The sequence below is a fragment of the Tursiops truncatus genome, chromosome 2, assembly GCF_011762595.2.
Source record: "Tursiops truncatus isolate mTurTru1 chromosome 2, mTurTru1.mat.Y, whole genome shotgun sequence".
Classification (NCBI taxonomy): domain Eukaryota; kingdom Metazoa; phylum Chordata; class Mammalia; order Artiodactyla; family Delphinidae; genus Tursiops; species Tursiops truncatus.
In genome coordinates, this window is record NC_047035.1 from 45755245 (window position 1) to 45779998 (window position 24754).

General features: G+C 44.4%; 1 protein-coding gene, 1 long non-coding RNA gene and 1 other non-coding gene across 4 annotated transcripts in view; 2 read left to right on the top strand and 1 right to left on the bottom strand.

The window, feature by feature from the left end:
* On the bottom strand, positions 1-16551 carry LGALS3 (galectin 3). The gene is made up of 6 exons (XM_019923817.3): positions 16414-16551; positions 9449-9470; positions 7642-8001; positions 6098-6186; positions 2098-2263; positions 1-311 (listed from the first exon to the last, which is right to left on the bottom strand). The coding sequence occupies exons 2-6, from the start codon at positions 9464-9466 to the stop codon at positions 156-158; spliced, it is 789 nt and encodes a 262-aa protein (XP_019779376.1). The 5' UTR covers positions 9467-9470; positions 16414-16551; the 3' UTR covers positions 1-155.
* Positions 3425-3533, top strand: LOC117311516 (U6 spliceosomal RNA). The gene has a single exon (XR_004525711.1). It is a non-coding gene; the product is annotated as a U6 spliceosomal RNA (small nuclear RNA).
* The window catches only part of LOC117311046 (uncharacterized), a 22584-nt gene continuing 13629 nt past the window's right edge, over positions 15800-24754 (top strand). The window contains exons 1-2 of one of the 2 annotated variants that reach the window (XR_012329973.1): positions 15800-16216; positions 20083-20182. This is a non-coding gene — a long non-coding RNA (uncharacterized lncRNA). The remainder of the gene's footprint in view (positions 16217-20082; positions 20183-24754) is intronic. The other variant, XR_012329974.1, reaches the window with a different exon arrangement.

The following is a 24754-nucleotide window of genomic DNA, read 5'->3' on the forward strand; positions in this document are numbered from 1 at the left end:
TGACATGTGAAGACAGGTAACTCTTTATTAAATGGATGATTTGCAAGGAGGACATTGATGAATAAAGGTAAAATTTTTCACTCATAGTGAACATGAAACTTTTAAATGTGTAAGGTTTACATTCAGTTTCATTTCTTTAAAAAGTATCTGCCCCTTTATATCATGGTGTGCGAAGCACTGGTGAGATTTATGTCACCAGAAATTCCCAGTTTGCTGATTTCCCCGAGATTTTTCACCCGATGATTGTACTGCAACAAGTGAGCATCATTGACCGCAACCTTGAAGTGGTCAGCTTCAACCAGGACTTGTATCTGAAATGGCACGTACACAAAACTGTTAGGAATGCCCATTCATCACAAAACCAGTGTGGCCTGAGCTCAGGATGTCCAGCATTTCACCTTTATGATCAATTGTAGAACTAATTAAAGTCAGAAAAAGTAACTTTACAGCAAAAATAAACTCCAACTTATTCAAGATTTAAACAAAACAAAATGATAAAATTTTTAGAAGGATATATAGTTGAAGCCACAGAGGAAAAGATTAGGTAAAGTTTTTGGATGGCCTCAACCACCTAAAACTAAAAATAAAAGTAAATGCTAAAATAGGAATCCTCTACTTAGAGTGGCAAATGTTATGAAGATTGATAATAACCAGTTTTGGCAAGAGTAGGGGAAACATACTCTCCCAGTAGTTAGAGGATGTGTTAATCCTTACATCCTTTTGGAAGCAGCACTTTGGCAATATCCTTATCTAAATTTTAAACATGTATATTCTTTGAGTAAAGTTATTCTAGGAAGCAAAGATTTATAAGGATAGTTATCACAGTATTTTAGTAAAATAAATAAAACTTTCCCGTTTTACTTGTTTGGAATATTTCCATACTCCAAATTTTCATCAGTAGGGTACAGGCTGAATTATTACACATCTGAACAATGAAGTACTATTAGGTGGCAATGTTCTCATAAGGAAAGATGTCCACCAAATGTAGAATATGGTCCCTGTTAGACCCTGCCCTTGAGCTGGCGGTCTAGCTGTTTTTTTTTTAATTAATTTACTTATTTTTATATGTGGCTGTGTTGGGTCTTCGTTTTTACGCACAGGCTTTCTCTAGTTGCGGCGAGCGGGGGCTACTCTTCGTTGTGGTTCACGGGCTTCTCACTGTGGTGTCTTCTCTTGCTGCGGAGCACGGGCTCTAGGCCCATGGGCTTCAGTAGTTGTGGCTCATGGGCTCTAGAGCACAGGCTCAGTAGTTGTGGCACACGGGCTTAGGTGCTCCGCAGCATGTGGGATCTTCCTGGGCTAGGGATCGAACCCGTGTCCCCTTCATTGGCAGGTGGATTCTCAACCACTGCGCCACCAGGGAAGCCCGGTCTAGCTGTTTTATGACCCAATCTATAGTCAACCCTTACCTGATACTGTGGACCTAATAAATATTTGTGAAGCAGTGCTTAAAAATGAAAAGTGTGTTGCTTGTCATAGAAAACACTGGAAAATTACTCATGTTGAAACCTTTGTGAGGATGGGGGAAGCAGTAAAGGATGGAGGACTTTTTAGTTAATTTTTAAAAATCTATAAATTTTTCTTTTCATAAAACAAGTATGTATTACTTTTAGAATTTAAAAATTTTAGGTTTTTAAATTTTTTTTGACTATGCCACACGGCATGTGGGATCTTAGTTCCCCAACCAGGGATTGAACTCACGCCCCCTGCATTGGAAGCATGGAGTCTTAACCACTGGACCACCAGGGAAATCCAATATTTCGTTTTGATTGCCATGCTAACTATGTTGTTTTGAGGAATTAAGTCTCAGCCCAACTGTACCATAAAGACTCTCTACTTTTTTTATTAAAGATGCTATTTTTCTCACTTCCAGAAAAGCTTAAACTCAGAAGGGTGGTAACGGGTGATGGTAAGGTGCCTGAATGGAGTTGGGGAGAGTGCCACTATTTCTGAGACCTGTCCCCTGGTATGGAGAGCAGATGTACTGGTTAGGTGTCCCAGGACAGCTGATGAAAATTCATTTCCAGTGCATTGTGGTTTAAGAGTGATTCCCCATGAGAAATATACATTATCATTGTAATAGTAGCAATAACTTACTTTGAAAGGTTTACCACTTTCAAATGGGAAAACCGTCTGTCTTTCTTCCTTCCCCCAGTTATTATTAAGCTTCGAATTGCAAACGATGACTTTCCTGTTGTCCTCATTGAAGCGTGGGTTAAAGTGGAAGGCGACATCATTTCCTGTCTTGAAATCTAAAGCAAGTCTGTTTTAAACCAAAGACCAGAGTTAGTAAAATTATTCAAGTTGTACATTTGTATCAAGTGAAGAACATAAAATTTTCTAAAGAGCAAATCATTTATAAAATACAGGAAAAATTTCTAAACAGAAAGCAAATAAACCAGAGAATGGGTTCAAACTGGAAAGTATACTGGGCCAAGTACAGTAGTTCCACTTTATGTGCAGAGGGTATGTTCTAAGACCCCATTGGATGCCTGAAACCATGGATAGTACCGAACCAAACATCTATTTAGCTAGCTAGCTAGCTGGCTAGCTATCCACGCACACTTTTTTCCTATACATGTATACCTATGATAAAGTTTAATTTATAAATTAGGTACAGTAAGAGATTAATAATAAAATAGAACAATTACAGCAATATACTGTTGTAAAAGTCATGTGAATGTTGTCTTTCAAAATATTGTACACATTTAATGCCTTTTCCATCTGAACTAAGCACTTATGCACTGGGGCTGTAACTTTTGCAGTTTGAGGTATGACAGGAAAAAAAAAACTAGCATGAGTTTCTTTCCTTTCTCACAATTTCATGGACAGAAGATTTGTACTTACTATAGATCTTAGCAACCTCAGCATACAATTTTTTTTCTTTCCATTAAGTCAAGAACCTTACCTTTTTCACTTAAAAGGAGCCTTTTATAGCTTCTCTTTGGCATATATGAATTGCCAGCATCACTACTCTTGCTTTGGGGGTCATTATTAAGTAAAAGGTTACTTGGACACAAGCACCAGGGTACCACGACAATGGATCTGAAAACGGAGAGCTACTAAGTGACTAATAGGCCAGATATTGCTGCACAAAGGGATGATTTCACATACTGGGCAGGATGGGGCTGGACAGCGTGAGATTTCACCATGCTGCTCACAACGGTGGCAACTTAAAACTTATGAACTGCTTATTTCTGGGAATTTCCATTTAATATTTTCAGACCGCGATTGACCCTGGGTAACTGAAATCGTGGAAAGCGAAACCTCAGATAAGGGGGGACTACTGTATTCGATGTACTACCACAGTATCTCAAAGTAAACAAGACAATATGGGTTGAGTTTTTTGGCCTCGTTGTCTTTGGTCATATCCTTCTATTCAGCTGTAATTCTCTTTTTACTCTCTACACATGAAACAGTCAAGGTGTGCTCGCTTCGGCCGCACATATACTAAAATTGGAACGATACAGAGAAGATTAGCATGGCCCCTGGGCAAGGATGACACGCAAATTCATGAAGCGTTCTATTTTTTTTCCCTGGTGGTGCAGTGGTTAAGAATCCGCCTGCCAATGCAGGGGACACGGGTTCGAGCCCTGGTCTGGGAAGATCCCACGTGCCGTGGAGCAACTAAGCCCGTGCGCCACAGCTACTGAGGCTGTGCTCTAGAACCCACGTGCCACAACTATGGGTGCCTAGAGCCCGTGCTCCACAACAAGAGAAGCCACCGCAATGAGAAGCTCGTGCACCACAACTAGAGAAAGCCTGTGCGCAGCAACAAAGACCCAATGCAGCCAAAAATAAATTTTTTAAAAAAGAAAATTCAATTGAGTAAAATTTTTTTTAAAAAAGCAAGGTCTGCTTTCTAGACCTACTAACAATGATTCCTTGGGTATTTAATTCACCCAGTAACAGACACATACAACCACCAATGATTAAATTCACAGGGAAAGGACCAATATGGTCAAATGGCAATAGAAGTTGTATTTGACTAAATATGCAATGCTTGTATTTTCTCAGCAGTGAAAAGGAAGATAATTGTCAACTCTACCGCCGTACGTTTTCTTTCATGTAACTGCTCACATAGATTTTGCAGATCAAAGCAATACATTTCTCAGTTTACTACCACCCTAATCGTTTCAACCAAAATTGGTTTTGACCTGCCACAGTCTCAGTCGACATCTCTATTGTTATTGGAACTAACCTTTTTAGTGCAACAGTCATAAATAAGGCAAAGATACCAGTGTGGTCCTGCGTGACAGCAGCTGCAGCAGGAGGAGAGCAGATATTACCAAATCGTGAGTGCTGTCTGCAGAGGATCAGGGCGCTGGGTCCTATGTTATTTTGGGAGGCAAGATGGATAAGGACACAGGCAGAGGATATATATGTTGTGTAACTTGCTGTGAGACAAGCTTTATTATGTAGGGAAGTATTGTGCTGAGAGAAGCTGTATAGGCTGTGTGGAAGGAAGAGCTGGCTTAGGGTAGTGACTACCACGTAGAACCAGAGCAGGCTGGCTGGAGGTGGAGTGAACTGGTTAGCTGAATGTAAAACGATCAGATCAGAATCTGAGTCCACCTCCTGGTAACAGAGGAGGTTGCTCCTGCCGATTCACGCGGATCAAGATGACAGGCACTCACAGGGGCTGTTTATAGATTCTTAAATAAACCTGTGTACACAGCTGGAATTTGTACCTTTTGTGTCCTGTCTATAAGACCCAGAAACAGATATTAATCTAGGAGCTTTAATAGTACTACTAACCTCAAGGACAGACATACTGAACAGCTTCAGGATAGCCCTAGCCTGCTTGTATTATATATAAATATAACCAGTGGTGATAACCAGAGCCAAGCATCCCAGGGCAGCCCGTAAATCAGCATGGATTTTCCTAAGTGAGTTCAAAGTCTTACCCGCCCCGAGCTCACCCCACCAGTACCAATGGCAGAGGCTGACTTATTTTTACAAAGTCTTTAACTTGCAGAGTCTTTTCAAACTTTTTAAGTAAACAGTGTCTACTCAGAAGACTGGGGTTCCCCACCTTGTCACTTATCATCTGTAGACCAGGCCGACACGTGGGAATCTGTGACTCTGCTGTTTCACCCGGTATGAAGACGGAAATGGCGGCCAAGCTCACAAATCTGAGAGTGCACCAAGACCTGCACAACTGCAGGGAGATTTGTACCACTATGAGGACAGAGAGGTATAATTGTTTTTTTTTTTTTTTTTTTCCCTGCGGTACGCGGGCCTATCCCGTTGCGGAGCAACAGGCTCCGGACGCGCAGGCTCAGCGGCCATGGCTCACGGGCCCAGCCGCTCCGCGGCATGTGGGATCCTCCGGGACCGGGGCACGAACCCGTGTCCCCTGCATCGGCAGGCGGACTCTCAACCACTGCGCCACCTGGGAAGCCCCGAGAGGTATAATATTTAAGCTCTCAGATCAACTAGACATCTTTTTGTCTTTGACCCTAGTTTTTTTTTTTTTATATTTATTTATTTGGCTGCACCGGGTCTTAGTTGCGGCACGCATAATCTTCGTTGCGACATGCAGGATCTTTCAGCTGTGGCATGTGGGATCTTTTTTAGTTGTAACCTGAGAACTCTTAGTTGAGGTATGTGGGATCTAGTTCCCTGACCAGGGATCAAACCCCGGCCCCCTGCATTGGGAGCATGGAGTCTTCGCCCCTGAACCACCATGGAAGTCCCTGACCCTAATTTTTGATGGGCTTTGTGTTTTAGACAACCTATGGCTCAGAGGTGGAGGGATGGCCAAACATTACATTACAAAGGCTCTACTTTCCTTTAATTCTAAGGCTTTCACTGCCTAGAAGAACCAACAGAATGGGTTTTCCTGCTCTTCCTCTTTGTCCTCACAAAGTAGAACTCTGTTTTATTCTGGTTCTGGGAGAAACACAAGATTTAGTGAGGGAAACCTTGTCTTCTTGGTGGGAATGCATATTGATTTATGGGGAAATCCCAAACTATGGTATAGCCAAGATTCTAAATGTGCAATTTTAAAAACTCTATCAAAATTCAAAACAGATCACCCTTTATTCCAAAAGCAATCAGTAAATATGTTAGACTTGCTGACTTTGCTCTTTACCTGTTTGCATCGGGCTTTACTGTGCCCAGGATTGTTATCAGCATGCGAGGCATGACTCCTCCAGAAAAAGGCAGGTCATAAGGCACATTCTGACAATTAAAAAAAATATATATATATATATCAATAAAGAGTCATGTTTTCTTGAGGCAAGAAAGAAAAAGATATCGCTAAAGTTCAACCGCTTTTAATATGTGTGAATAACACATAATCCTACTTTAGCCATCTTTTCAGACTCTCAGGCCACCTTGCCCAGGGCCTGAAGAGAGAAGGCGCCCTACACAACTGCAGCTAATAATCGAGAATAAGGCCATCCGTTAATTGGTGCCAAAGGCAGAACATGTTCCCTTTCGGAGCACTGTGTCTCTCATGACAAGGCCCAGCCCAATCTATAACTCATCCACTTGACCTATTTTCTGGAAAGACCCTTGTCATATAACATTCTCTGTCAGGTTGTTCTGCTCCCTGTGGGCAGGCACTGTGGTACCTTCTGGGCTTCTGAGGCCCCCTATGTTCCACTCACACAAGGCCCTGAGGAGTGCTTCGAATGTGGCAGGTACTTGATATTTGTAGAATGGACACTTTCCAATTAATACCTTCCCCAGTTCATTTTACAAATATTTCTTGACCTTCTATGTTCAAGGTGCTATAAATATTCCCAATGCTCTGTCCTTGGCCTCTTCTCTTTTTCCTGTAAAATTGTTTCCCCCTGGGTTCGACCATCACCCAAGTCTTTTCTCTCTAGCACTGATCTGTCTGATCTGTAGTAGTCCTGTGCTTCCTCCCGGAACTCAGTAGTCCTGTGCTATTGAACTCTTTCCTCATATCTGTATCTTTTCTCCCAACTACACTATTTGGAAGGGAAGGGTCTGTGTCTGAGATGTGGCTGGAGCCCCACAGAGTTTTATGCTTAGAACTCATTTATTAAAATGGGTTTTAATGTAAGTGAAAATTTAATCCTTAGATGACAAAATTATCTTTAGAAGGTTTTTAAAAACCCGATTACCGTGGTTCCCCCAAAGGTTCCCTCTATGACCATGGGAAGTTGTATAACTCTTTATTGCCCCATTTCCTCATTTGTGAAGTGGGGATAACAGTATCTTAGAGGGTGCTTATGGGGTTGAATGAGATCATCCATGTAGAAGCACACAGCTGGCACATGTTATATACTCAGTGTTTATTCATAATAATAACCAAAACTTCCCCCATTGCTATGATCTTAACTTGATTTATATTAAAGCTGCTTTACAGATGCCTTCAAAAGATGCACTAGCTTCTCTTTAACACTACACATACTGAACGCAACATGAGCAGCAATTTTTTCTACTGGACCAACATACACTGTGGCTGGTCCTTGCAAAGCAGCTGTAAGCAGTGAGTTTAAAGCTTCAGCTCTCCCAGGAGCCCTTTGCAGGTCAGTACCCAGAGCCAGCTCCCAGCCACAGCACCTCAAAGTGATGGCACCACCGCTCCAGACAACTGCTACGGGCTTCATTAGCTTTGTCCTGATCACAGTCAAGCATACGAAATGACTAACACCATCTTACCAGGGGTCCAGAGGGGACGCCATAAGGGCCAGCAGCAGGGTAGGCTCCAGGAGCACTTGGCTGTACAGGAGGTGGGTAGACCCCAGGCCCAGGGTAGGCACCTGGTGCAGTTGGTCCAGGATAACCAGGTGCAGTTGGGCCAGGGTAGGCCCCTGGAGGTGCCTGGCCTGGGTAACCCCCAGGAGGGGTTACCCCTGGGGGTAACCCCTGGCCAGGGTAGGGGCCGGGTGGTACCTGGCCAGGGTAGGCCCCAGGATAGGATGCTCCCGGGTAGCCTCCTGCCCCAGCAGGCTGGTTTCCCCATGGACCAGGCCATCCTTGAGGGTTTGGGTTTCCAGACCCAGATAAGGCATCATTAAGCTGGAAAGAAAGACATAAACAGTTACAGGATGAAAGACATTCACCACAACAGAATTTTCAGGAATATGTGATCTAAGAATTAGAGCGACATGCTGAAGATATGAAATTCATATCAATAAAATTTCCTCCACCTATTAGTTTTGAGTTCCTAAGACTAAAATTAGACTTTAGGATTATACATGTTTGATCACTCTATTCTTGCTTCCCATCGTCTCAGATCATTAAGGGTTGCCTTTTCGTAATTTGCTAAAGTCAGGAGCTAGCCATCCTCTGTGTAAAAGCACATACTTTCTGACACGAGAAAAACAATCATGAAAATCAAGATGCATGTGGGCTGGAAAACCTCCACCAAGCTGGCGCTGGTTGCCTTGGCCTTCCCTTGGCTGGATGTCTACTGCACTTCAGGTGCACCAGGTTAGTCACCACTTAGTGGCATCCAGGCTCGTATCAGAGAAGCTGCCTTGTACACAGGGATGTGGAATCACAATATCTGGTTTGAAATCCAGCGCCATCCTTCAAGAGCCCCAAACCCTTGGAGCCATCATGCCACTTGTACAGGACTTAGTGTTTTTGTCTGTGTAACAGGGATAATGATCTTATCTCATGTGATTGTTGTGAGGAACAGATGAGGCAGCATTTGGGACGGCTCTTTATAGACCGCAAGATGCTGTGCCAGTGTTGGTTTGTGTCCTTTCTCTCCAGGAGGAGACTCTGCCTTCTCCCTCTCTGACATCTGCAGTATTTAGCAGAGTGCTAGGTGGTACATGGAAGATACTCAGTAAAAACTTCTATGTTGATTGAATATGATCTGCCAGGATTGTCTGACCCTTTGCTGCATCAGGAACCCAACCCCAGACCTGGTATCGGGGCAGCAGAGTGAGGCTGTGAAGGGAGCCCATGGGGTCTGGGGGAGGGGGAGAGAGAAACAGAGGGCTGGATGATGACGGAAAGTAAACCGGATTTAGAAAACAACTCGAGCTCCTGGCTGTAGGTGGTGTGAGTCATTCTGTTAAGGAATTTGAGAATACATAAGCATGCTAATAGGAATTTATTTTGGCTGCTTCTTACTCCAGCATTTGGGAAAGGAGGAGTAGAGGGCACTGCAGGATTTAAAAAAAAAAAAATCAGGATGCTCAGACTGTACCACACTGCCGTTTGTTCAGCTGGTTTCTCAGCTCCTGCCAGTGGAATCCACCCACTTCTGTCCTAGGCCTTGGGTAAAGGGGTTACTGTTAGTGAGGCCCAGGCCTCTCTCTTCCTGGCTTTCTTCCCAAATCTGTTGCTGGAAAAACAAGACTCCAGCTAACAAGCCCTCATTGGACGGGTGAGGCCAGAGGAAGCCAAGTGGTGGGAGAGTTAGGAAAACTTGAGTGGTTAAAAAAAAACAACCTTCAACCTGCATGACTGTATACATATTAGGGTAGGAAAACAGACATAAAACACTTACCGAAAAACTGTCTGCCATTTTCCTGAAAGGAGAAACAAACAAACAAACACAGGTTATTGATCCTAAAAGATTTCACTGGTTTCCGTATGAATTTAACATCACAAACAGCTCGTTGTGCAGGTCTTGTCAGTGTACAGGCATTCTCCTAACACAAGCCAGTCTATTCCTCAAATATGCTGAAATCATTAGCGGGGAACCACAAAAATGTCTCATCAAAGGGCGGAGATGCACTCCACCTGGATCACCACGCCCTATTTAACTCATACCTTTAAACTCTAATCACACTAGCCTGTGGCCTGAATCCTGGGAGTACCAGGCGACCCAACGCAGGTGGGAGAGCGGGGAATAAAATGCTCTGCCCCTTTCCTAGGTAACAAATGTAAACGGTCCTGGGTTTTTGGTCCTCCTTCACCTTCCTTCCTGTGTTCTTTTTCTACCACCTCATAAAAAGTGTTCAGTGCATTAATCTCACCCACCTCCCCTCCGGTTCCCTCTAACAGCCCCACACCCTCCTCTGGGTTTTGGGAGGAAGCGGTTGGTTCTTCCTACTGAGATTTGAAAGACAATCCTTGCCTTCCCCGCCCCACCCTCCAAGACCTAGTTGCTGCTGTTGATTTATTCCTTCATTTGTACACATTTATGCCTACTCTGGGCCAGGCACCGGGTGGCTCCTGTCTGGGTTTGAAGATGAAATCGACCAAGATGTATGGCCAAAGGGTCCAGAGGCCAGAAGGGGGTCACAAGTGATGGACGCTGTGAGCCAGACTGCATGCTGTGGGAAGTCACAACTCGAACGATGACTTCTAACAGGGGAAGAGACAGTGTTGCTTGAGCTAAGCCTTGAAGGAAAGGTGAGATTGTGATGTGGAGCAATAAAGAAGAAAGGCGGGCACAAGATGATTCCCTTTTTTTTTTTAAAGATACTTGTTATTCCAAATGAAATGTCTGGCAGTATAACAAACAACTAAGGTTTAAAAAAAAAAAGTCAGGGTTTCCCTGGTGGCGCAGTGGTTGAGAGTCCGCCTGACAATGCAGGGGACTCGGGTTCGTGACCCAGTCCGCGAAGATCCCACGTGCCGCGGAGCAGCTGGGCCCGTGAGCCATGGCTGCTGAGCCTGCGCGTCTGGAGCCTGTGCTCCGCAACGGGAGAGGCCACAACAGTGAGAGGCCCGCGTACCGCAAAAAAAAAAAAAAAAAAAGTCAGACAATGTGGAGGAAAATATTTTTGGGTAGGATGCTACCAGAAAGGGTTGGCCTTGCCCACAGCTGCCTCAAAGGGTAGCCCCGAGACATCATTCTTGCTTCTCCGGCTCCTCCCCCTGTGCCAAGGCCCCATCCAAACACGATGTTTTACACCTGCTCCCGCTGCGGGTGCTCTCTAGCGGTGAGGGGAGGAGAGTAGCTTTGGACTCCTCAGGCCTGGGTGAGTTTTCTCAGCTCAGGATCACTGGTGCTGTGGCCAAAATTACCTGGACTTGAACAATCAGAATCTCTTTTTCCTTAAGTCGCCTATTTGTGATAGTTACTCAATTATTATTCTTAAAATAATTGAGTAAATGGTGGCTGCTTGATAGGTCCTAAAAATGTAGAATATTAGATTTTATTGTTAAAAAACCAAACAGGCAGACCTCCTCCTAGGACTTAATGTGTGCTTTATTTATACACCAGATATTTTATCCTACTCTGCTGTAGGATAAAGTACTCTGTCTTTCTTTTTGCACATCTCTTTTAAAATTTGGGCATTCTCAAATATATTTGGAAACACTCAGGTTGTCACTGTTACCACTGTGCCCATCTTCCAACATGGAAACTGCTAGCAATTTGATTAGGAAGTCACGGTGACTCTCCCAGGGCTTATATTCACTGTATTTAGTATATAGTATTTGACCTTTTAAAGCAAAAGTCAGGTGCTCTTCTGTGCTTCCTTCCCCAAAAGGCTACCACTGCCTTGAAAACTGTGCTGCTACCCCGGAAAGAACTTAAGAGTTGTTAAAGAGAAAGAAAGGACATTTCTTAAGTCAAGAAAATAAAGCTTCTCATTTTGGATGCCAGTAGGAAACAATCTTGAACTTCATAGTGGGCAGAAAGCTTAGTTCCTTTGATTACACTCCTGGGCAACGTATCAAAGCCTCAGCAATAACATTGTAAGTGTTTTGACTTCTTTTAAATATCCCCATTGTGTTCAGGCCTATTCCCAACCTCACACCACTGACATTTCAGGTGGGATACTTTGTAGGGAGGGGCTGTCCCGTGCATTGCAGTACGTGCAGCAGCATCCCTGGCTTCAACACGCAAGATGCCAGTAGCACCCCTCCCCCACCATCGTGATAATGCAGAATGTCTTAAGACATTGCCAAATAACCCTGGGGGAAGCGGGAAGAGGGCAAAATTGTGCCTGGTTTGAGAACCACTGGTGTAGGCTAATTAGCATATGTATCCTCACATAAATGTACCTATGCAAGTCAATAAAAAACAGAAAGGTAGTTTCAATTGTTAAAACTAGCTAAATCTGTTCCATTGGCCTCATAAAGTGTCTTATTAACATAAATCCAATTAAACTTAGATGTGTTTAAAGGCTGATCATAACCAGAAACTCACACAAAGACATTTACATTTACATTTCTAAAATGTAACATTTATTCTTTTCAAAGTTTCTGTTCAAGCATACTCAGTTTATTTTCCGACTAGCCCCAAACAATTTAAGAAACAAAGCAGATTCCACTTTATTTCTACTGTGTTTCACATGACACCAAGGATGACAGTTTGGATTGTGTTGTCACACATTAGACAAGCCCATTAGAATAATGACACCCTGCATTTATGTGGTGCTTTTCAGTTTACAAAGCACTTTCACATACCTTACCTATTTTGATTCTGATAATAATCTTATGAGATTGACAGGGAAAAATTAATATCCTCACTTTAAAGGTGAGGAAACTGAGTCTCAGAGAGGTAATGTGGTGACCCAAAGTCATTCTGTCATTGGCAGGCCAAGGACCAGGGTCCAAGCATCCTGACTCCTAATTCAGGCTGATTTTACACTAGTATAAAACCTCACACTTTGAAATTTTAAAGTATAGTCCTTCGAAAGTGTTAGTTACTTCATTTAGAAATTCATTCTCTGGCTTAAACATTCAGAACTGCATAAACATGCTGAAATTGTAAACAAATTAAAAAGAGATCATGGGGACTTCCCTGGTGGCACAGTGGTTGAGAATCCTCCTGCCAATGCAGGGGACATGGGTTCGAGCCCTGGTCCGGGAAGATCCCACATGCCGTGGAGCAGCTGAGCCTGTGCGCTACCACAATGAGAAGCCCCGCCCATAGCAACGAAGACCCAATGCAGACAAAAATAAGTAAATAAAATGAATAAGTTAAAAAAAAAATCATGTTTTTGTCAGAAAACTAGCTGGGTGACTCAGTGTGCAGTGATATTGAATACAAGGATGGCATTTTGCACAGTCACTTTGCTAATTATAACCACATTTAAACCGATAAAACTTACTTTTCCAAAAATTGGGTATGCATTGTTTTGATTATGTCAACTCCCAACCATCAGATCTCTGATGAAACAGGTTCTAACCAATGTTCTTTTGAAATCAAGGTTAGCAACCTTAGAACTTAAAAACAAAAAAAGGAACCAAAAAAAGAATAAAAAAAAACCCACATCTATTTGGGTAAATATCTTCCCTACTTGCCTAGAAATTTTCTTTTTTTTTCTTTCTTTCTTTCTTTTTTTTTTTTAGAGGAGTAGCTTATACAGACAATCAAATGTAAAATTTAAAAAATCTTCCCACTCCACAGGTACTATAGGTTTGTGAACTCTGGCATTCCCAGAATCAGAGAATTTTGAAAAGCCAGGATAGAAACACTACGTCAAAGACAAAAACATTTAAAAACTACTACCTGAGTCTTCACATTTGGAAAAACCTACAGAAAGTAGTTCAGTATTGCTTTGGAATAAGGAATTGAAACATGAGTCAGAACGCAGGCCACTTTAATCGGTTGTTAATTGCAGCTCTGCCCTTCAATAAAGAGTAGCTATCCACTGTACTAAGCTATTCTAGGCCCATGCAGCAATTAATTCAGTTGCCAGGGTTCCCAGGAGCACTTCTGAAATTTCTGCCCACGAAGGGCCCCAACTTTTATACGAGCTGTAAGGGAAGTAGATCACAAACGTATTTCCTCAGAACCCCAAGCACTGCCCACACTCCTCCCCAAAGAACACAGGACAGGCAGTCTACGTCCTGGACTTACAGAAACACAGAACAGGCCTTGAGGAACGCTCACTTACCAAAGCCAAATTCAATGATGCTGGTTAGAATAAAGGAAACTGGTCCTTTACTAGGATTTCTTTTTCATCATTGTTCCTCAGCATCAAGGAAGGTAAAGTTACTTTGTGCCTCTCAGTTACTGATTTTTTTTTCCCTTATGGAAAAGCTGAACATCAGTCAAGAGAGAACACATGATACTTAGTCAGCAGCACATTGGAATTACTGCCCTGGCAGGCTTACCACTCAGAATTTAATGAGAAGAACCCATTCAGGCACCAGACACAAAATGTTAACTAGCTGTCCTCGGAGAAGCCTGTGTCCCAAACTATCACAGGAAAGAGAGGCTAAGTTTTAGATCAGTTACTATGAGTCTCAGGTATATGAAGTTTACAAGCCAACTGGTATTTAAGGTAACATAAGAGTCTCAAGTTTTACTATATGAATAAATATCTGTATTACAGTTAAAATTTAGAGTCTGACTGATGAAGGTTCTAGGCAAACAGTATCTAAATCACAGGTGAGACCAATATTGGCCTTTGACCTCACTAGCAGTAAGTAAAAAGTCTTTATAAAGCACTTCTGCATATTTGTGGCATAGCAAAATGTCATTGATTAAGGACCCCTCAACAGAGTGAAATTTGCTATTCCATTTTTTTTAAAACTAGCTTTTGCACTTCCCTGGTGGAGCAGTGGTTAAGAGTCCGCCTGTCAATGCAGGGGGCACGGATTCGAGCCCTGGTCCGGGAAGATCACACATGCCGCGAAACAACTAAGCCCGTGCGCCACAACTACTGAGCCTGCGCTCTAGAGCCCGTGCTCCACAACAAGAGAAGCCACCGCAATGAGAAGCCCGTGCACCGCAGAGTAGCCCCCGCTCGCTGCAACTAGAGAAAGCCCGCGCACAGCAACGAAGACCCAACACAGCCAAAAATAAATAAATAAAATAAATAAATTTAAATAAATAAATAAAAATTAAAAAGGCATTGGTGACTTACAAAAGAAAAGCATGTCTTAAAAAAAAACCAGGGCTTCCCTGGTGGCGCAGAGTCCGCCTGCTGATGCAGGGGACGCGGGTTCGTGCCCCGGTCGGGGAGGATCCCACATGCCGCGGGGCGGCTGGGTCCGTGAGCCATGGCCGCTGGGCCTGCGCGTCCGGAGCCTGTGCTCCGCAACGGGAGAGGCCACAGCAGTGAGAGGCCCGCGTACCGCAAAAAAAAAAAACAAAAAAACCCCCCAAAAAACTAGCTTTTGGGGTCAATGCTCCTTCTTTTCTGCTTCTTATGTAACCTGGTGAGGTACCACCTAATATTTCTAAGCTCAAAACATTCAAGACCCATCATCAAACTTCTCCCAAGAATATGAAGTAAATGCTGATTCTAAGTATAACGCCCACACATTATTAACTTAGGAAAGAGCTCCAATCTCCCATAGATCAAGGATGAGGCATAGCCATCAAAGGATTGAAAGACTCTCCTCTAGGGATTCAAAGTCAATGTCTGAAAAGGAGACTACTGTGGAACAATAAATTTTTATTATTAAACTTTAACTTTTATGGAAACAATTTCCTAGTATGAAAGATAAACTTGAGGCAAATGAGTCAGAATTTTGGAAGCTGGTGAAAATTTTCTCTCATGCTCTGTGCCAAGAGGTCAATTTTCATTGCTATCATTTTCTTCAGAACTAAATGAGCCTTTCTTCCATTCCCTTTCCAGAATCCTAGAAACAGACTGGGTCACTGAGGTCCAACTGTCCTCATTGTCCAGCAACCCAACTCCCAGGAGTCAGTTTACAAATATTCCACGGTATCTGGAATAGGAATCGCTAAGGGGAGGGCATGAATGAAGCCTAAGGCACGGCCTCAAGCCCTGTGTCCCTGAGCTCTTACTCCTCAAAATGCATGCATTTTAGTGCTTTTATTTGAGCAACTCACAATCCAGAATAAATGCTCAAACATGTTTGAAAAGCCTCCCCACCCCCGCCTCAGCTAGGCCTCTGCACCCTGGGACCAACATTGTGCCACACCCCACATATCCCCGGCACAGATCGTTAATGCCCAAACCTGGACAGGGATGAGTCACTGATTTGCAAAAACTGAGGGTGTACGGTCTTTGTCAAGCCGGGCACATGTCCACTCAGCCTTGGGGCAGCACCCTTTTCTACGGGATCAGCATCCTGAGAGAGGCTGCAGCCCTTGACCCTGCTGGCCAGGTAGCAGGGCGCATTCCCATCCCACAGCAAGATCAAGTGGTCGACAGCCAAGTCAGGGGTCGTGGAGCCGCCCGACAGAGTCCGGGAGCAGTACCCTCTGTGGACTGGGGGCTGGAAGGCCTGCTTCCTCCCGCCCAGCTGGAGCGCGCGGCTGGGGTGATGCGCGCGCGCCCGCCGCTCACCGCCGGCGGCCCTGGGCGGCCGACGACGGGACGGCGCGACGCCGGGGCTGAGCCTCCCAGTCGCCTCAGAGGGTAACACACCCGTCCGCCTCGAGTAAATGCAGGTGAGTCCTTGTAAGGCGTTGCTAACTTTCCCCGAGTCTCAGACTCCGCTCTCCCTTCTCGGCGACCCCCTCCCGCGGGCCTCCAGGAAGTCAAGCCCCGGCCGCGCACCGAGCAGCGCCCGGGCGCCCTCGCCCTGACAGGCTCAGCCGCCAGCAAGCCCGTGCGCGCCCCAGTCCCGGCGCCCCGCGCCACTCACCCGACGCCTCGGCACTAGCTCGCGCGCTGCGGGGGTGGCTTCGGCAGAGGTGCTGTCGTCCTGGCTGGGCGGCGGCCGGCTCTGCGCCTCAAATACGCCGGGCCAGGCCCGCCTTTCCCGGGGCGGGGCCGCCACCCCTGCCACCCACGGCCTCGCTCTGCGGACCAGGCGGGGCGAGTCCCCGGCCTCGCTGGACACCCGGGCGCCCAGGCGCCGCGGTTCCAGGGCGCAGAGGAGACGCCTGACTCGGAACAGCGGCGGGTGGGACCCTGACCCGAGGCCTCCATCCCCGCAGCGTCCAGTCGGTCCCCTCCGCAGCCGCTGGAGATCGGGGTTCACCGCCCTCTCACCAGATTCACCTGCTAACTCCTCAGACCAAGATAGGGAGAGTCTGCGAAGCTTTTTGTGTGTGCTTCTTTGGGGAGTTTTGCTTGCTTACTTGCTTTAACCGTGTTTACTCTTTTTCTGCCTGAATCTCAGGCACTCTCAGCCCTTCTGCATTTACTTTACCTAAATCCCTTCTCAGCATCAAAGCCTTCGCACAGTGACTTGGGTCACAGTTTTCTGAGATGCTAGGTGAGATGCTCCCTGTTCTTGGCCTTGCTTTCATTCCCTTTATGAACCGTGATGTGGGTCCACACCTCAGACTAGGAGCCCTAAATTGTTTTGCTGTTTGCTCCCCACTGCATCCTTAGCATCTACCCTGTGTTTGGTAAATATTTGTTTAAATACCCTGTGTTTGGTAAATGAATGAATGATTGAAATGGTGAACCACTTCCTATTGGGAAGAGTCCTGATAAAGGAGGGAAGAATTAAATAAAATAAAGCTATGGCTCCAAAAAGGTTGTTACAACAAGTAGTGATGCTTCCAAGAGAAATGGTATTTGTTTGGTAGCATTTAGCTGGGTAATAGCTGAGTGAAATGGCTAAGGATGTCAAAGATGAATTTCTTTTTAAGTTCAGACTCACAAAAATTAACTCGACTCCCAGACATCGAAAACAAATTTATGGTTACCAACGGGGAAAGTGAGGGGGGGATAAATAGGAATTTGGGATTAACAGATACATACTACAATATATAAAATAAAAAACAAGGAACTACTGTATAGCACAGGGAGCTATATTCAATATCTTGTAATACCTATAATGGAAAAGAATCTGAAAAATAATATATATATGACTGAATCACTTTGCTGTACACTGAAACATTGTAAATCAACTATACTTCAAAAAAAAAAAAAAGATTAACTCAAAATGGATTAAAGACCTAAATGTAAGACCTGAAACTATAAAGCTCCTAGAGGAAAACAGGGGAAAACTCCTTGACATTGATTTTAGCAATGATTTTTTTGGCTATGACACCAAAAGCACAAGCAATAAAAGCTCAGAGTAAACAAGTGAGAGTACATCAAACTAAAAAGCTTCTGTACAGGGACTTCACTGGTGGCGCAGTGGTTAAGCATCTGCCTGCCAATGCAGGGGACACAGGTTCGATCCCTGGTTTGGGAAGATCTCACCTGCCGTGGAGCAACTAAGCCAGCGAGCCACAACTACAGAAGCTCATGCACTCTAGGGCCCGTGTTCCACAACAAGAGAAGCCACCACAATGAGAAACCCGTGCACCGCGACTAAGGGTAGCTCCTGCTCGCCACAACTAGAGAAAGCCCGCGTGCAGAAACAAAGACCAAATGCAGCCAATATATAAATAAAAAGCTTCTGCACAGCAAAGGAAACTATCAACAAAGTGAAAAGGCAGCCTACAGAATTGGAGAAAATATTTGCAAATCATATATCCAAAGAAGAGGTTAATATCCAAAATATGTAAGGAATTCATTCATACAACTCAATTACAAAAAAAAAAAAATCTGATTAAAAAATGGGCAGAGGAACCAAACAGACACTTTTCCAGAGAAGATATACAAATGGCCAACAGGTACATGAAAAGGTGCTCAGCGTCACTAATCATCAGGGAAATGCCAATCAAACCCACAATGAAGTATCACCTCATGCCTGTTAGAATGGCTGTTATCCAAAAAGACAAGAGATAAGTGTTGGAGACGATGTGGATGGAGAAAAGAGAACCTTTGTGTACTTTTAGTGGGAATGTAAATTGAAACAGTATGGAAGTTCCTCAAAAACTTAAAACTAGAACTACCATATGATCCAGCAATTCCACTTCTAGGTACATATCCAAAGGAAATCAGATCACTATCTTGAAGAGACATCTGCTCCCCCATGTTCATTGCAAAATTATTTATAATAGCCAAGACCTGAAAACAACCTAAGTGTCCGTGGATGAATGAATGGGATAAAGAAAATGTGAGATATATATCTATAGCTATATACTGTCTCTATATCTATACACATTCATACACACACACACAGTGAAATATTATTCAGTCATAAAAAATAGCAGGAAGGAAATCCTGCCTTTTGTGACAACATGGATGAAACTTGAGGGCATTATGCTCAGTGAAGTAAGTCAGAGAAAGACAAATACCGAAATGATCTCACTCACATGTGGAATCTAAAAAAGTCGAACTCATAGAAACAGAAACATAGTTTGATGGTTGCCAGAGGCTGGGGGATGAGAGAAATGGGGAGATATTGGTCAAAGGGCACAAACTTCCAGTTACAGGATGCATACGTTCTGGGATCTCATGTATAGCAAGGTGACTATAGTTAACAATACTTGAAAGTTGCTAAGAGAGTAGATCTTAAATATTCTCATCACACACACACAGAAAGGTAACTATGTGAAGTGATGGATGTGGTAACTATTGTGGTAATCATTTCATATATATATATATATGTATATGTATATATATCCATTATACATAAATATATCTCATTTTATGTGTATATGTAAATGAAGTTTAGATAATATTAACGGCTACTATTCATCAAGCACTTCTTATGTGCTTTGTATTATATCTAGTTCTTTACATGCATATATGGGGGGGGTAGGTATTTTTATCCTTGTTTTAAAGATGAAAAAACTGAGGCATAGAGAATTAGATATGACCAAGATCACAACACAGATCAAGTTGAAAGTATGTCAGGGTCTAAGAAATAAGCCTTTGGAAATGGGATTTGCTATTCCACAGATTGAAGCAAAGAATACACCAATGAACGATGGAAGGAAGGGAGGGAGGGAGGGAAAACGCCACTGCCAGCAGACCACCAAAAATTGGTAGATTTAGAAGTTGGAGGGGATCATTCAGAAAAGGAAAGAAGAATTGACCTCACCGTGAATTGATCTCTGAAAGAACAGAGGAGCAGACTTGCTCTTTTGATTCCAGTGTTTCAATTCTGAGGGACAGTTTTCTATCTTATAGTGGGATTCTGTGTCTGGCTGATAGGATATGTGAGAAAGCCTCTGTATTTGCTTGACCTGTGTCTGGGAGCTTTTGGGTTTTTGGCTAGAGGAGGAAGGGACTTGGTGCTAGACAATGGAGTAAGGACAGAGAACTAGGGAGGGGATGTCGAAACCAATTCCAGTCCAGCCTCTTTTGCTGGGCTGGAGCCCCAGGGAGAGAGGAATGGGGCCAGAAGCTGATGGGGCTGTCTTTGTGAAAGCTTTTTGAGAAGTAGCATCAAGGCCCAAGTGACAAAATACAGCTCTGGGGTATAAGGCATCTATCCTTTCCCCTTCTGCACACACCCCAGGACTTGCTGGCTCTTTGCAGATTTCCAGAGCAGACTCCTGGGACCGACGTTGGTGTTCTCACCAGGAAGACCCACTGGCGCTGGGAGTTCCCTCATGTAGGTAATGGACATTTCCCAAGGGGCAGGCAGAGGCTGCATCTGCCAGGGGCTGGGGTGGGGGGTAGGGGAGTGAGGTGAGGTGGCCGGCACACTGGTTTGTTAGCATGAGTAGGGTCCACACAGGTTACTTCTTTGGGGTGAACTGAGCAGGGGAGGGGCTGCGGAGGGCTCTGCTCTGTGCCAGAACGGACTATGGGAGGCATAGTCCCACAGTGGGACAAAGGAGGCCTCGCTAGAACTGGCCAACTGGGAGTTGTGATGTAACTTGGTGATAGTTACATGTGTTCTGTGTTTTGGGCAATGAGTTCACTCAGTAAACCAAAGTGGAAAATGGAAATGTGGCCTCGTGGTGTAATCTCTGATACAATAGGATCGAAGGGTAGAAATTTATGAAAAGTCCAAATTACATTTTGTGTCCGCAGAATATATTTAGATATATAAATATTTATCACTCCATGTATCTGTAAATAACTCTGAAAACTAAGATACATTAATGTTTTTAAAATGTATGATTCATGATGGACTGCAACGTTCCTGTGAACTCCGACATTACATTAAGGTGACCCAGGTAGCCTGACAGTGTTGCTTGCGTGGGCCTTATGATGTCAGAGAATGAAGGATATGTAATATATAAAGCTGTATTGCCCCTAAGAAAGTTGAAGGAAGCAAACATTTATATTTGGAGTTTAACTCTGACTTCCCTCCTCTTCTCCTCCCCTTGCTTACACACTGGGGCCACAAGGGCCCCCAGCTGTTCCATCCCTGCACACTCCGAGCTTAGCATCCTTGCCTGGCTGTCCCCATATGTGAAACTCTCTCCTCCCATTACCGACTGTCACCTCCTTCAAGTCTTCGGTGGAATGGCCCTTCTCCAGGAGTCTACTATTCAATATTTTAGCACCTTATTCAAAATTGCAGCTCAAAAGTTCCCCAGTTCCTCGTGCTGCTGGTCCCCCTTTACCCTGCTCTAATTTTTCTTTTCTTCATGGTATTTATCAATTTCCAGCATGCTACAGAATTGATTTATTTCTTGTACCTACTGTCTATTGTTGGTTCCCCCTGACTTTCTTCTACTCCCCTCCCTGACCGCGGAGTTCTTTGCTGTATTATTCACTGATGAATCAAAGAGGCACATAGTAGGCACTCAACATTTGCTAAGTAAATAAATTCATAGTGTGAGCACTGGAGAAGAACCCTGTGGCCGTTTGATTTTATCACTTTCAGTGCTTTTCCCTCTTAGTTAACTATTTAATGCCTCTTAAAATGATTAAAATTTTAATAATGAAGAATTCAATTAATAGGTTGCTATGTTTGTAAAATACAAACAAAACAATAAAAAGCAAAAAAAAACGTTTTAAATTTTTTTGCGGTATGCGGGCCTCTCACTGCTGTGGCCTCTCCCCTTGCGGAGCACAGGCTCCAGACGTGCAGGCTCAGCAGCCATGGCTCACGGGCCCAGCCGCTCCGCGGCACATGGGATCTTCCCGGACCGGGGCACGAACCCATGTCCTCTGCGTCGGCAGGCGGACTCTCAACCACTGCGCCCAGGGAAGCCCCTCCTTAGTACATTTTGCACAGGAAAGTCATATTATGTATACTCTCCTTTTAACTTTGTCTTATCCTTTTGTTGGAAGACATACATAAGTATTATCATCTCATTTTTACTGTCAGGGAAAGTGACAGTTATCCAAGCTCATCCACGTCTAGGAACAGAACAGAAGTCCTGACTTTTACAACTTATCTAGACAAACACGGAGCAGTGAATCCTTGCAAGGACTGGCTTATGTAAACTAGGGAGGAAACCAGGTATAATCTGGTTCCTAAATAATTCCCGTCCTCTCTAAAATAACCAAATAATTCATTGTGTAAAGATGAATTCTTTCATCCAGTTTTCTACCATAGGAGGGAAGTATGCACATGAAGGACTCACTTGATGGAATTGGGAAGGTGTCTTGCATCCTTTAGGATGCATTTGAAAGTGCCTTAGTGGCTGGTACTGTTTTTTCATTGCTGTCCCCTCTAGGCTTATACATAGAAGTCACTGTATGCTGGGGATTGTTTATGAAAATATAACCCCTTCTCTGAAGAGGGTGCCTGGCAACCAATTGACTTGAAAGCATCATCCATAGTAAGTGACTAACCTATGAGTATTAAAAAGGAGTTACCGACAGGGAGGGCCTTTGCCTCTTCAGCAAATGCTGTAAATCTTAAGACTTTGAGTCATGAGGCCACAGGGCGAGGAGTGGCATCGCTGTCCTTAGAGGGCTAGCCTCTGGTAATAAGAAAAAGGGATGGCCAAAGCAGTTGTTATGAAGACAAGAGAGGAGTCACCCTCTTGCCTTTCTTTCCAGTAATCCTCGGTCATTTCAGGGATAGATAAAGCTCATGCCCTTGCTACTTAGTGGGCTCATCATGTGCTCAAACTTCTTTTTCGCTTCACTTCCTTAATTGCACATCCCCAAGCACCGCTTTTTGGTGTCAGATCCATGCCCCTTAGAGCTAACAAAAGGGTTTTGCTATGATCGGGTGTGCCTAGGAATTTATAATTTGTATACATGCAGTAAATGAGTCAACAGTATCCTACCCAAAGCCTATAAAACTCTTCCAAGATAAGTGTAAAAAGCAATCTAATAACATCAATAAAAATATCATTGAGTGACTACTATATACAAATCACTATGCTATTTGAAATAAGGGACAAGCCCAGTATTAGCCCTCGAGCGATAGTTTGGCTGATTTCTACTGATAAAGAGATTTTTAGGACCCTGCCGTGAAAGCAAGGACCCTGGGAGAGGCCTCTCACCAGGATGGGGAGGAGGAACTTTGAGGAAGCTGGTGGCATGCCAGAAGATCCTGAGGGTGCCTGAATGAGGGGAGCTTTTGTTAGAGAGAGCCAGGGGAGAGTAGACAAAGAAGGGAGCAAAGAGGGTGAGTAAAGAAAAGAGAGAGGGCTTCCCTGGTGGCGCAGTGGTTGAGAATCTGCCTGCCAATGCTAGGGGACATGGGTTCGAGCCCTGGTCTGGGAAGATCCCACATGCCGCGGAGCAACTAAGCCCGTGCACCACAGCTACTGAGCCTGCGCGTCCAGAGCCTGTGCTCCGCAGCGGGAGAGGCCACAACAGTGAGAGGCCCGCGTACCGCAAAAAAAAAAAAAAAATTGGGGGAGTTCCCTGGTGGCCTAGTTGTTAGGATTCCGGGCTTTCACTGCTGGGGCCCGGGTTCAGTCGCTGGTTGGGGAACTGAGATCCTGCAAGCCACACAGTATGGCCAAAAAAAAAGAAAGAAAAAGAAAGAAAGAAAGACTTGAACCAGAACTGGCTTTCGGTGTTGTTGCCATAGCTGCTGCTATTTGACTCATGTTCCAGGATTTCCCTGCTGAATCTCACACCGCCCATCCACAACTCAGGGGACTGGGGAACACCCTGCTCTTGGGAGGTCTTTTCTGGGAACTTGGCATTGGGCTACACCTTCTCTACAAGGTGGCCTGTCCACTGTCAGCCCAGGCTTGCTCAGGTTCACGGTTATCTGGTCTTCGTCCCCAACAAATACTCACGGCCTCCACCTTGCTGCATTCTCCAGGACTGTCATTTTTCTCCCCACCTATCCCTCAGCAGATTCTATCCTCTTCTTTTCTCCCCCCCCAAATCATATATACACACCCAAATTATGCAACCTCCTCTCCCCCCAGCACAGAATCACATAGGCTTGCTTTACGTGGATTTCCCTCAGCCTTCGGCTAAAACTGGAACAGTCAATACACTCTCTGTGTGTGTCTTCTCCAACCTGCCAGTCTGTTAGGTTAGGGGAAGCAAAGAGAAGGCCAGCTGGAAAGCACTTCAGCCGCTATAGATGAGCATCTCATCTGCGGAGCAAAGGGAACTCTGGACATTGCCAGGGCTGTGACGGGGTGGGGTGGAACAGAGTTGACAGGCTCCTGCCCACAGGTCCTTCCAATCTGCACACTGGCAAGGTGCTGTGCATATTTTCAATGCATCTGCTGGTCAGCAAACAAATATCTCTGTGGAATGAACTGGGAGATCTGGTTTGTGCAGAAAATAAGAGAACATGGAGGAGGATTCCCCCCTCTGCATGTTTGAAGGGCATGCCATGTGCCCTGAACCCACAAGGGCAGAACCAAGGTGGTAAATCTCGAAGAGAAGCTAAGAGGCATATAAGTATGCCTGGCTGTTTATTATAAACTGTGGAAATCTATTGCCTACAAAAGTACATTCTGACGGGAATAAAGACCCAGACCTACTAGAGAATGGACTTGAGGACACAGGGAGGGGGAAGGGTAAGCTGGGACAAAGTGAGAGAGTGGCATGGACATATATACACTACCACATGTAAAATAGATAGCTAGTGGGAAGCAGCTGCATAGCACAGGGAGATCAGCTCGGTGCTTTGTGACCACCTAGAGGGGTGGGATAGGGAGGGTGGGGGGAGGGAGATGCAAGAGGGAAGAGATATGGGAACATACATATATGTATAGCTGATTCACTTTGTTATAAAGCAGAAACTAACACACCATCGTAAAGCAATTATACTCCAATAAAAATGTTAAGAAAAAAAA

What these genes read in the sequence shown, in the direction of transcription:
- LGALS3 (XM_019923817.3), bottom strand. An exon ending in GCGTCCCCTCTGGACCCCTG is followed by an intron (nt 6,187 to 7,641) that starts GTAAGATGGTGT and finishes TTTAATTGTCAG; the next exon opens with AATGTGCCTTATGACCTGCC. An exon ending in GTAAAGCCCGATGCAAACAG is followed by an intron (nt 2,264 to 6,097) that starts GTAAAGAGCAAA and finishes GGTTTAAAACAG; the next exon opens with ACTTGCTTTAGATTTCAAGA.